This window comes from Barbus barbus, assembly GCF_936440315.1.
Source record: "Barbus barbus genome assembly, chromosome: 1".
NCBI classification, from domain to species: domain Eukaryota; kingdom Metazoa; phylum Chordata; class Actinopteri; order Cypriniformes; family Cyprinidae; genus Barbus; species Barbus barbus.
Window position 1 is genome coordinate 10,616,621 of NC_136729.1, and position 12,597 is coordinate 10,629,217.

Below are 12,597 nucleotides of genomic sequence, written 5' to 3' on the forward strand. Positions count from 1 at the left end.
GTGTGGTCTGGACAGTCACTAGCAGGTACTGTGCCATCAGCTAGTCAGCATTTATGTGGCATCAGCAGTAATAAATAAAAAGTAACAATTAGAAGACAGCTTGTAAGCTTTATTGTTTTTTGTTTTTTTGTTCTATTATTCTGAGCATATGTACAGTATATGTTGGTTGGGCCCTGGCCTCTCAGACAAATAGAGCAATATTTACAAAACCACAGTTGTATCAGTTGTCTTTTCACATAAACTAGGATAAGGGAAAGTTTTTAAAAATACCTCTGAGAACAAAAAGCCTGGTATCAGGTTTGTTATGTAAGGTGGTAGCTTTGACTGCCCAAGCTATGCAGTATTTCTGTAACAGAGCTCATGTAAAATAAAATAATATTATATAAATAATAAAATGCAATAACAAAAAAAAAATCTAAAAAGCAAAAGTGAATGTAATGGTAAAAGATCTAAGGAAACAGACAATATTAGTTTTCAAAAGAAACAAATATTTTTTTCTTCTTCCAAAACAGAGGTCAACCAAGGGAGGAAATTGTTATGGCAAAATATTTTAATAGAAAACATAAATGCAGATTCAATGATTGCCATCTTCAGATAACAGCTATTTTATAACAGATATTTTATAGCATAATATTTTATTGTAGATTTGATTGTATCTTGTACTGTTCATCATGCTTTATTCATTGGCTAAAGTACAGAAAACATGTTTAGGTTTACCAGTGGTTCCTCTGTTAGGACCGAATCTGTGAATAGACATCAGTATGCTGTTGTTTAACACCTCTAGAGGGCCGTGATTTACTGCTGTAACTCACAGATGAGTAAGTCAAGACATTTGCATCTCCAACCTGATAAAAAAAATATCATTTCAGATATTTCTGTTAGAAAGGCATCTATTCATAAACTGATACAAATTTTTTAAGTATAGAAAACTTTAAATTATTGAAAAATATAACACTGAAAATGTTAGGAAACAAACTGAAGATACAGTTGTTCAGTGCATTCAATAAACTTCTGAAATAGCATCACAATGACATAAAATTTACCATTATAAATAAATAAAATTGCGAGGATTTACCTCAGTGCCTTCAGATGTCTCTTGATTACAAGATCTGTTGACTGACACAAAGTAACAGATTCAAAGGAGCTTTATATTTTTGCAAATAAAACTAGGAATTGGATTTAAAGAAAAATATGATACCTGATGAGTTGCCTTGGTCTTTACATTGCACAGCCACGAGTAAGATCATTATTAGCATAGAAATTATGTTTGATGAAACCAGTATGAGAAACAAAGGGCTTGTTGTCAACTTGCTATCTGCATGAAAAAAAAAAAAAAAAAACTGTTTAAAACATGAAAATACTTTGAAAATCTTAATGGTAAGTGTTGCTAATGCTTAAAAACAGCTATTTAGTTTTAAATATTGTATTAAAAATACATTTGTATTACTTTTTCTATAAAGTTATATACAAACTATTTGAGTGATGCAGTAGTAGACCGTACATAAACATAAACGTTTTGTTATTTATAATGTTTTGGCATAACGGCAAAGGCATAAAAATTATACTGACATGATAACATTATCAAGAAACGCACTGAAAGCATTATACGTATTAATAAACAAACTGTATTTCACTTAATAGAATTGAACACTTTACCATGTATTGAGCTGATTTCCAGAGAAGTTCCATTTCCAAACAGTACCTTGCCGCATGCGGGTACAGCACAGTAGTAAGTACCAGCATCAGAAAGGCTAAGGTTCCTCTTTGTGAGGCTATAAATGCAGGTTTGTGTAGTAGAATCAACTTTACAGATCTCTTCATGTTTCTTCATATCTCCATCAGTGTAAATGATGCCAGGACCGGAATCTTTTGCAGCCTCTCTAAACCAGTAAGCATGGTGTCCTTTACATTTCTGATCTACTGTTTGCACTCTACACGTGAGAGTAATGTTGTCCCCAATGTAAAATGTATCTGAAGTAGGCTCCTGAAGAACTGTTATTGAAGTGTGCTCTTCTTTAAAGCAAAACAATTGGCCATTTAAAAGAAGTATTTTCATTATGCTATTATAATTTTTATAGTCTCTTCATTATAACCAATATTTATTATTTTTAACATGAACATCACATATAATGAAAGGTCAAACATACCATTAAGCATCAAAAATGTTCCAGGTCCAAAATCCAGTTCTCCTAAAGTTATCACTCCACAAAAGTATGTTGCTATGTCTTCCTTTTTTGTCAAGGAAATGTGTAAATGATAAATGCCTGTGCTTGTTGTTACATTAAAACGACCATCATTATATCCATCAGTAAAATCTACATTTGTCAGGTAAATGTAACTTTTTGAAATGATCTGAAGATTCATTCCCATCTCCTGCTTGTACCACACTATATTGTTATAATCCTTCTTGGGTAAGTAGCACTCAATAGTGATGTTATCCCCCAGTTTAGAGGTTTGCAAACGTTTTGGCTGCCAAATGTTTTGTGCTCCAATGCAACCTGAATTGAAAAAGCAGTAGATGTGTTACACAAGCCTTTTATGTGAAATTCATTTTAGGATCTTAGTTGCTTTGTATGAATGTCTGATAATACATTTTTAAAAATTATAAAGTTAAAATGTATAAATAAATTTTCATAACTGGATTATTCGTAAACGGTTAAATCAATCTATCAATCATACTTACAAACAAAGGTGAGGAATAAAACTGCGCTCATGTTGCTTTGATTTGCTAGCAAAGAATAAGAGATGGCTAGGTGCACAATCGAAGTAACTAAATCAAATGGAAACTGATCCTGGATGTGATTGGTTATTCTCATATATTCTCATATGACAAAGTCAGATTTCATTGGCTGTAGGTTTTGGGTGTAAGGTGACACTCTCACAAGCAAAGGAAATGGTTCTTCTTCTTATGAACACCAATAATGAAAACACAAAAATAATAATAAAATAAATTAAATAAATTTTATATATAAAAAAAGTTACTTAAAATCGAAATTTAAAATGACTGCGTTAAGTAATGAATAGATTTTTTATTATTGTACAGATACATTAATTTTGTTTCCTTTGAATTACTTTTTTGCTGTTTAATTGTTCATTTTAACTTCATTTAAATGCCCTTAGGGAAAAACAAATTAATTAAGTGTGTGCCTTAACTGGTTTAAAACCACAGCAGCTCCATCTGAGGGGGTGTTGCTTGGCCTGTGCAGATGGGTTACTAGGCTGTGTAGGCTGAGCAGATCTTAATCAGACCTGTTTTTACATTTATTTAATTTTTTTCTATTTACATTTACACAAAAAGGTTAGGCTGGTGTGGTGTATTGTTCCACATGTCCTTGTCCATGGTGCTGAATCATTCCAACTGAGTTTATGGCTTCAACATATTAATGCTTCAGTAGTTATGTACAATACATTGATGACAATTTTATGAATACAGTAACAGAAAATAAGACCAATAATGAAGCTGAGATGTAATGATGGAGATTCTAATCTCAAAGATATTCAGAAAGAGGGAATCAGTGGGCCTTAAACTCACTATGAGATCAAACTTGACAATTCCTATTTTTTAAAGAATATTGCTGTGTTCATTATGAATTATTTATCCTTGCAAGAATAACTAAATGAAATGAGCCAATTGTTGCCATTTTTCTTTACAATTAACTGCATAGCTGAAGTAAACTTATTTGAGACTATGTAATACAAACCCAAAATGTATGTTTTTATTGATTAATTGATTAAACGATTGATTGTCTTATATTTTTTATTTGATGTGGCCTTTTCATCTCACATTCTAGTAAATCCTCAGTTAGATTGTCTGTAGTCATGTGTCACACATTTAACAGCAAATATATTGTACATATCTGGTTGCTTTTTGTGTCTTGGTTTAAAATGTTATTGTACTAAGTATTAGTAAGAAATATTTGACACTGGTACTTATCAAAAAGTTACTAAAAATGAATAAAGAAAAATGTTTGTAATGTGTGAAAGTAAAGGGAAAAAAATGAAATGCGATTTGGGGTTAATTGTGAATTTATAAAGTTAGCATAAAGATAGTTATTCAGTTCATCTTGTTTAGGTAATGAATTTATTTACATTGTTTTGGTGAACTGTTTTGTTGCTTTTACTGTAAAATAGACAATTTGTTGACATTCCACCTTGAGGGCATGAGGAAAACTGTCATATGTCTGAAAGTAACAGTTTTTACAATACACTTAAGCTGGTATGGAAACTTCTGACCACAGAAATGTGAGCTGTGCATGCTGGGGGCTTTCTGACTGCTCTTTTTCATTCTTACAGTTTGGCTGCAAACTGAGCAATAGGTTGGGCTCAAAGTCCAAAACCACAAGTGCATGTTGCATCAAAGCTACAGCCTGTGCAAACAACAAACAGCAAAAAAAGGTTGCTCATATGAAGTTCTTTTTGTTCCTCTAAATGTAAGGTACGTTTATAAACATAAATGCAATCCATAGATCAAATTTGTCCCTGCTTTAACAGCTTTGATCTCTCAATTTATTCAGTATATTTCTTACACCTTTTTGCTTTAACTTTTAATTATAATTGTTTATTCAAATTACTTTTCACCTGCAAAAAAGTATACAAAAGAAAAATTAAAATTTCCCCCCAGACAAATAGAAAATCTTAAATTTAATGTTTAATTTATCTGTAATGTTTCTCATTGTATACAATGTACACAATTAATGTTGTTAATATACACAAATTTTCAAGTACATTTTTCTCAACATTTCAACATCAATTATTTTTCACATTGTTTCAGACCTTAGATGTGTTATTTCCATAACCATGGCAGTCCGTTATGAAGAAGGAGGGGCATTTTTTAAAGTAAGAGAAGTGTCTTGTGAGAACTGCTTGGTAAACCATGTGGTTTTGTTGCTGTGAAAGAAGGTAAATCTTGTGGTTGGAAAACATCTAAACATTGATACATAAACATTCAAAAGCAAACAACTCATGCCATTGTGTAACTTAGTCTAAAGCATAGTTTAAACTTTGTTATGAATCTAAAATATGTACAAAAATTAACAGACTTGTTTTAAGACTTTTCTGTTTCCTGGATTGTTGATACTGTTATACTCTATTTTTTATTTAACAAATTAATATTACTAATGTAAATTGCATGCAAAACTCAGTGCATAAGTTGGTCCGCTGATGTTCACTGCAGCAAAGCTCAGTCTGCTCTGAACAACTACTTCCTTTACAGGAAATGCTTAAATTGTCTCCGCCTACTGTATTAGGTCTCACATCATTTCCTTGTACAGAAAATAACTCCTCTTCTTTGAGGCTCATGGTTAGTGATGCTAAAGTAAAATTTTCTTTAATACTTTAATTTCATATTATTTATTCCACACTTCTCTTCTCTGAACGTCAGCTAGTTGAATCTGAGTCTGTTACAGGACAGATAATCTAAGAGATCAGATTTTGCTTCTGTCTGAGCTTCATTACCCAGATTTAAAAGTGCTAACTCCTTTTCAATGAGTGCAAATAAATCAGCATGTCATACAATCTGGTGTTTGTTACTCTTGTATTTGTTTGAACAGGTCGCAGGAGCACATATAGTATTTATTATATACATATATAAAAAAATTAATAATCATATGTATATATATAAATATTAAAAATTAAGGAATATTAATCGAACATCAGCATTAACAGGAAAAAAATATGAATTTGTTAATTGCTCTTGGCTGGACACCTTTAGTTGTAACAGAAATCTAAGATATACCTAAAAAGAAATGTTCAACTATCATATTGTGTTTCTTAGAAATCTTTCTGCTGCGATGCTCCAATGTGACAATCTTTCATCACGATATCACTTCGCTGGCAAGGCCTCACTTAATTTAACTTGTTTTCGCAGCACATTTGATTTAGACATTTGCTATAAAAATACTTGAAGAACTTGAAAGGCTGGTTGGTCAGTGCCTTTCTGTTTGTTTTGTCTTGTCTTATATATATATAAATAGCCCTTATTGCTGAGGGCAATTATTATGAGAACGTTTCTCGTTATTTTGAGAAAATAAGTCATTATTATGAGAAAGTTTGACTCATTATTTCGAGATGACTTATTTTCTCGAAATAATGAGAAACTTACTCATAATAATGACTTATTTTCTCATAATAATGACTTATTTTCTCATAATAATGGCAAGGCAAGGTAAGTTTATTTATATAGCACATTTCATACACAGTGGTAATTTAAAGTGCTTTACATAAAAGAAAGTGAAATAGACATTAAAAATCAATAAAAACATGGAAATAAAAATAATAAAAACAAGGAATTTTAAAATGATATAGAAATTGATTTAAAATAAATTTAAAGAGAATGATTATACATAAAATTCATTGCAGTCAGTTCGGACATATAGCACAGTGCTCATTCAACAAGGCAAGAAATAATGACTTATTTTGCCGAAATAATGACTTATTTTGTCGAAATAATGACTTATTTTCTCATAATAATAATGACTGATTTTCTCATAATAATGACTTATTTTCTCATAATAATGACGTATTTTCTCATAATAATGACTTATTTTCTCATAGTAATGACTTATTGTCTTGTAATAATGACTTATTTTCTCATAATAATGACTTATTTTCTCGAAATAACGAGAAACTTTCTCATAATAATGACTTATTTTGTCGAAATAATGACTTATTTTCTCATAATAATAATGACTTATTTTCTCGTAATAATGACCAGAGGTGGGTAGTAACGAGTTACATTTACTTCGTTACACTTACTTGAGTACATTTTTTAGGTAACTAATACTTTTAGAGTATATTTTAAAATGGGTAATTTTACTCTTACTCAAGTATATTTTTAGAGAAAAAACGGTACTTTTACTTCGTTACTGTGGGCGACTCTCCTCTCGTTACTCTATCTTAATGCAATACAAGTTAAAAATGCTTCGGTTTATTCCAAACGCGCCGTCTACTTTTCTCTGGGCAATGAACGATGCCCATTCGCGAATGATTCATTCTTTTGAGTTGATTCGGTTTAAAGGCTTTATCAAACCAGTTGGCAAACCAGTGAATCGGTTCGCGAATCAGTTTGAATGATTCGTTCAGTTCCCTGCCGCACGCGCTGAGTCTCTGAAGCGGTTCTCACTCAGATAACAGAGAGTTTAAGAACATCAAGAGCGCTGAAGACGTGGCTTTGGATCCACAGTCAGTTGAAAGCAAATCTGCAAAGGCTTGTTTGCTAGAGCTATATGAAGATCTTTTATTAGATGAACACCGCGTGTGCTGTTTACTGTTCCACAGGTATAGGCCACGATACCCAGAGGTGGGTAGAGTAACCAAAAACTGTACTCGGGTGATTCTCTGAATTGGGTGCCCTTCAAGTCCCCCAAACTTACTTCAAAGATTTTCAATTGAAGGAAATCACAAAATGCATTTTAACGCTGTCAATTAATAGAACCAGGTGCCTTTGCATTATAATGCAACACAATTGCTTTTTTTTTTATTTTAATTTAAATATAATGGGTTGCCTAAGTAGTAGACAACAAGCATGTTTGCATGTCCTCACTAACCATCATTACATTTTCATTGAATATCAAACAAATAAAAAGTGCAATTTATACCAAAATGTTGCTGCTAATATAATCATATGTTGGTCTACTTAAACTAAAATATACATATATATATAAAAATGCATTAATTATATATGAAATTGCAATATTTATACACGTACTCCAGTTTGTTTTCAACCCCGTCACGCCATACTATTTACCCCCCTATAAAAATAATGGATCAATCCCTGTGGCATCACATCCAGGCAGTGACATCACACAAGTCTCTTGAAGAACATGCTGCAAAGAAAGGCACTTGCCAGTATCTTTTCTTACCTATATTTCATATTTTTCACTGTCAGATTAAGATTGTCAGGCTCAACATTTCAACTCTGTTATATGACTAAATGATAGTAAACAACGGTTTAAGAAGAATTAAATAATAGTTTTGCAAAACATAAAAATTTTATGATGTCCTAAATGCCATGTGGTGCTACTGTCTTAGCTAAGCTAACTGTTTTAGCTACTGTTAGCCAAAAACTTCAACCCCGTCACATTCAACCCCGTCACATTTTTTATTATAACAGGGTTGAATCGTTGTGACAGGGTTGAAAGTTTGACACTTCTTAGTAGATTACTCAATTGTAGACTTGCTGTATTGTAATGTGAACTGTCAGAAATAATCAATTATGGTATTTTATGTTCAATATTTCCAAATGGAAAGATCGATTGATGTTAGTGATTAATTAATGCTTAATGCTTTTGATTTAATGTTAAATACTTACTAAAATGTTTGTTTGTTTTTGCCAACTTTAATAAAATAAAATGTTATTGAATGTGATATCATTAATTTTACAGGTAAGAAATCCATACTATATTGAAATAATGATCATCACTTCAACCCTGTTATCATTTTCAACCCCGTTATGCAGAGTTCAACCCTGTTATTTGACAGTTTTTATAAATATTTTCGTGATAAGAAGACAAATTAGGTCAATGTTTGTTTTGCTGTGTGCAGAATTTACAGGACAGTCGGAAAAAATATGAAAGCCTAATTAAATCCTAATGTTAATGCATATTTTGTGATAAGATATGAAGACCAATGTTAGATGCAGTTTTCATGACCTGATTTGGTATTCAAATGGTGAGTATTTAAAAATAAAATTCTACATGCAATAAATGATATCAAACAAGGGACATCTCATTGAAAAGCTTCTACAAAAATTTACTTGAAAATCTTTTTAAATCATATTTAAACAGGGTCCAAGTGGTCTGTGACGGGGTTGAACTCCAAAACAACTTTCAGTAAGAAAAAACACTCAATATCGGCCACGATACCACTATGACATTACCAGTTTATTGTACATGTACCTTACATTAAATACAATGTATAATTTATACATTAAATAAGCTGTCACAGAGTATGAAATGAAAACCCGCGGAACCCGCGTTAGCTCTGCGCAGCGGCGCGCGGCCTGTTCTAGACACAATTAATATTCATATTTTTACAATATTTACGCTTGCAAAAATATAGGCTACATTTGTTTACATTTTGCAGAACAGAAGATCCGTCAATATGCATTTGTTTCGTTATGTTCAGAGCAGTCATGTGAGGCCTTTTCAGAGGTTATAGGATAATACATAATTAATTTACTTTAAAATATAATTTAATTCAGTGATGCAAATCAGATTTTTCATCAGCTGTTACTCCAGTTTTCAGAGTCATATGATCCTTCAGAAATCATTATAATATATCGATTTATTACCAGTGTTGGAAACAGTTTTGCTGCTTAATATTTTTTGGAACCTGTGACATTTTGTTCAGTATTCTTTGATGAATAGAAAGCTAAAAAGAACAGCATTGATAATAAATCAACATGATTTCTGAAGGATTATGTGACTCTGAAGACTGGTAAAGGCTGATGAAAATTCTGATTTGCATCACTGAAATAAATTACATATATATATATATATATATATATATATATATATATATATATATATATACAGTGAGGTCAATAAGTATTTGATCACCCTGTGATTTTGCAAGTTCTCTTACTTAGAAATCATGGAGGGGTCTACAATTTTCAGCATAGGTGCATTTCCACTGTGAGAGACAGAATCTAAAAATAAAAATCCGGAAATCACATTGTATGATTTTTTAACAATTTATTTGTGAATTACTGTGTCAAATAAGTATTTGATCACTTGCTTATCCGCCAGATTTCTGGCCCTCAAAGACCTGTTATTTTGCTTTTAAATAGTCCAGCTACACTCTGCTCATGATTCTAAATTAGTAGCAACTGTTTGAGGTCGCTAGCTGTCATAAAGACACCTGTGCACCCCAACAATCAGCCAAAGTCTAAGAAGCAACATGGGCAAAACCAAAGAGCTGTCAAAAGACACAAGAGACAAAATTTTAGACCTTCACAAAGCTGGAAAGGGCTACGGGGCAATTGCCAAGCAGCTTGGTGAAAAAAGAACAACTGTTGGAGCAATTGTCAGAAAATGGAAGAGGCTAATGATGACTGTCAATGTCCCTCGGACTGGGGCCCCACGGAAGATCTCTCCTCGTGGGGTATCAATGATGCTAAGAATGACGAAGAATCAGCCCAGAACTACACGGGAGGAGCTGGTCAATGCCGTGAAGAGAGCTGGGACCATCGTTTCCAAGGCTACTATCAGTAATACACTAAGACGTCATGGTTTAAAATCTTGCATCGCACGGAAGGTTCCCCTGCTTAAGTCAGCCCATGTCCAGGCCCGTCTGAAGTTTGCCAGGGACCATCTGGATGATCCAGAGGAGTCATGGGAGAAAGTCCTGTGGTCAGATGAGACCAAAGTAGAACTTTTTGATCTTAACTCCATTCGCCGTGTTTGGAGGAAGACACATTGGTGTCTCACAGTGGATTCGAACCCGGGTCTCTCACACCAAAGGCATGTGTCTTATCCACTGCGCCATCACCACCCCAGTACCTATATGATCCAAAGTAACTAGTAACTAACTACTTGAGTAGTTTTTTTATCCGATACTTTTTTACTCTTACTCAAGTAACTATTCAGACGATTACTTTTACTTTTACTTGAGTAAATATTTCTAGAAGTACTTTTACTTTTACTTGAGTACAGTTTTTGGGTACTCTACCCACCTCTGATTAATATATATATATATATATATATATATATTGAACGGCAGTGTGTGTGTGTGTGTGTGTGTGTGTGTGTGTGTACACATACACATTACATAAATGTAATCTATATATCTAAATAAAAATAGACTATATTCAGTATATGATCCAAAGTAACTAGTAACTAACTACTTGAGTAGTTTTTTTATGCGATACTTTTTTACTCTTACTCAAGTAACTATTCAGACTATTACTTTTACTTTTACTTGAGTAAATATTTCTAGAAGTACTTTTACTTTTACTTGAGTACAGTTTTTGGTTACTCTACCCACCTCTGGGTATCGTGGCCTATACCTGTGGAACAGTAAACAGCACACGCGGTGTTCATCTAATAAAAGATCTTCATATAGCTCTAGCAAACAAGCCTTTGCAGATTTGCTTTCAACTGACTGTGGATCCAAAGCCACGTCTTCAGCGCTCTTGATGTTCTTAAACTCTCTGTTATCTGAGTGAGAACCGCTTCAGAGACTCAGCGCGTGCGGCAGGGAACTGAACGAATCATTCAAACTGATTCGCGAACCGATTCACTGGTTTGCCAACTGGTTTGATAAAGCCTTTAAACAGAATCAACTCAAAAGAATGAATCATTCGCGAATGGGCATCGTTCATTGCCCAGAGAAAAGTAGACGGCGCGTTTGGAATAAACCGAAGCATTTTTTACTTGTATTGCATTAAGATAGAGTAACGAGAGGAGAGTCGCCCACAGTAACGAAGTAAAAGTACCGTTTTTTCTCTAAAAATATACTTGAGTAAGAGTAAAATTACCCATTTTAAAATATACTCTAAAAGTATTAGTTACCCAAAAAATGTACTCAAGTAAGTGTAACGAAGTAAATGTAACTCGTTACTACCCACCTCTGATTGCAGACAAACACCACATGGAAGAGTGCTGAACAATCTGAATTAACCAAAAGAAAGAAAGAAAGAACAATGATCTTTATGGAACAAATTATATATATATATATATATATATATATATATATATATATATATATATATATATATATATATATATATATATATATGTGTGTGTGTGTGTGTGTGTATATATATATATTTTTTTTTTATTATATTATTAAAATCATAATTAGTATTAGTTGCTAAATATTGGACTGATAACTTCCTCTTCTGCATCATGTGAAAATTTATAGATTACTATTCTATTCTTGGGTGGAATTTTGTATCATAAGAGCAAGTTACTTAAGAATGTGTGCTGTTATTCTAATATTCTATTATTGTTCTAAACTATTGGAGAAAAAATGTAAATATAATCTATACATAATATATATTAATATGTGAGATGTATAATAATAATAATAATATAGTAATGTGTTATTATTATTATTATTATATTGTAAAATTGCAACTACTTATAATTATTGTTTGACATTTTGAATACAGAAAATACAAAGGCCTAATAATAATAATTAGCAAAGGTCTTGCATTTACAAAATAAATCATAATAATAATACAAAAATAATCTTGATGGGATAAATGAGAATAAATTTATATATCAAAAATGCAATGGTTCTATACATTATCACTTACTGCAAAAGAAGAAGTTATCAGTCAGATATTTAGCAAATTACTAATTATGATATCAGTAAATATATACAATATTCTATTTCCTAGATGGAATATTGATTTCCAAAAGCAAGTTACTTCAAAATTGTGTGATTATTCTAAACAATAATAATAATAATAATAAATGATGGCAGATGCTTTCATCCAAAGCGACTTTCATTGCATTCAAGATATACATTTACATTTTTTTTTTTCAGTTCTTATGATATTTTAAACATACATAATTAAATAATCACACACCAAATAAGTTGTAATTTGCATTCAACAAGCGATGCAGTTTATGGAAATTGCAACTGTAATAT

At 32.0% G+C, this 12,597-nt stretch overlaps 1 protein-coding gene across 1 annotated transcript; it reads right to left on the reverse strand.

Moving 5' to 3' along the window:
* Positions 1–537: 537 nt before the first annotated feature.
* Positions 538–2,739, reverse strand: nitr8 (novel immune-type receptor 8). The gene is made up of 6 exons (XM_079402592.1): positions 2,684–2,739; positions 2,148–2,498; positions 1,657–2,013; positions 1,199–1,315; positions 1,076–1,116; positions 538–845 (listed from the first exon to the last, which is right to left on the reverse strand). Exons 1-6 carry the CDS (start codon positions 2,712–2,714, stop codon positions 732–734), a joined length of 1,011 nt encoding a protein of 336 aa, XP_079258718.1. The 5' UTR covers positions 2,715–2,739; the 3' UTR covers positions 538–731.
* Positions 2,740–12,597: the final 9,858 nt, after the last annotated feature.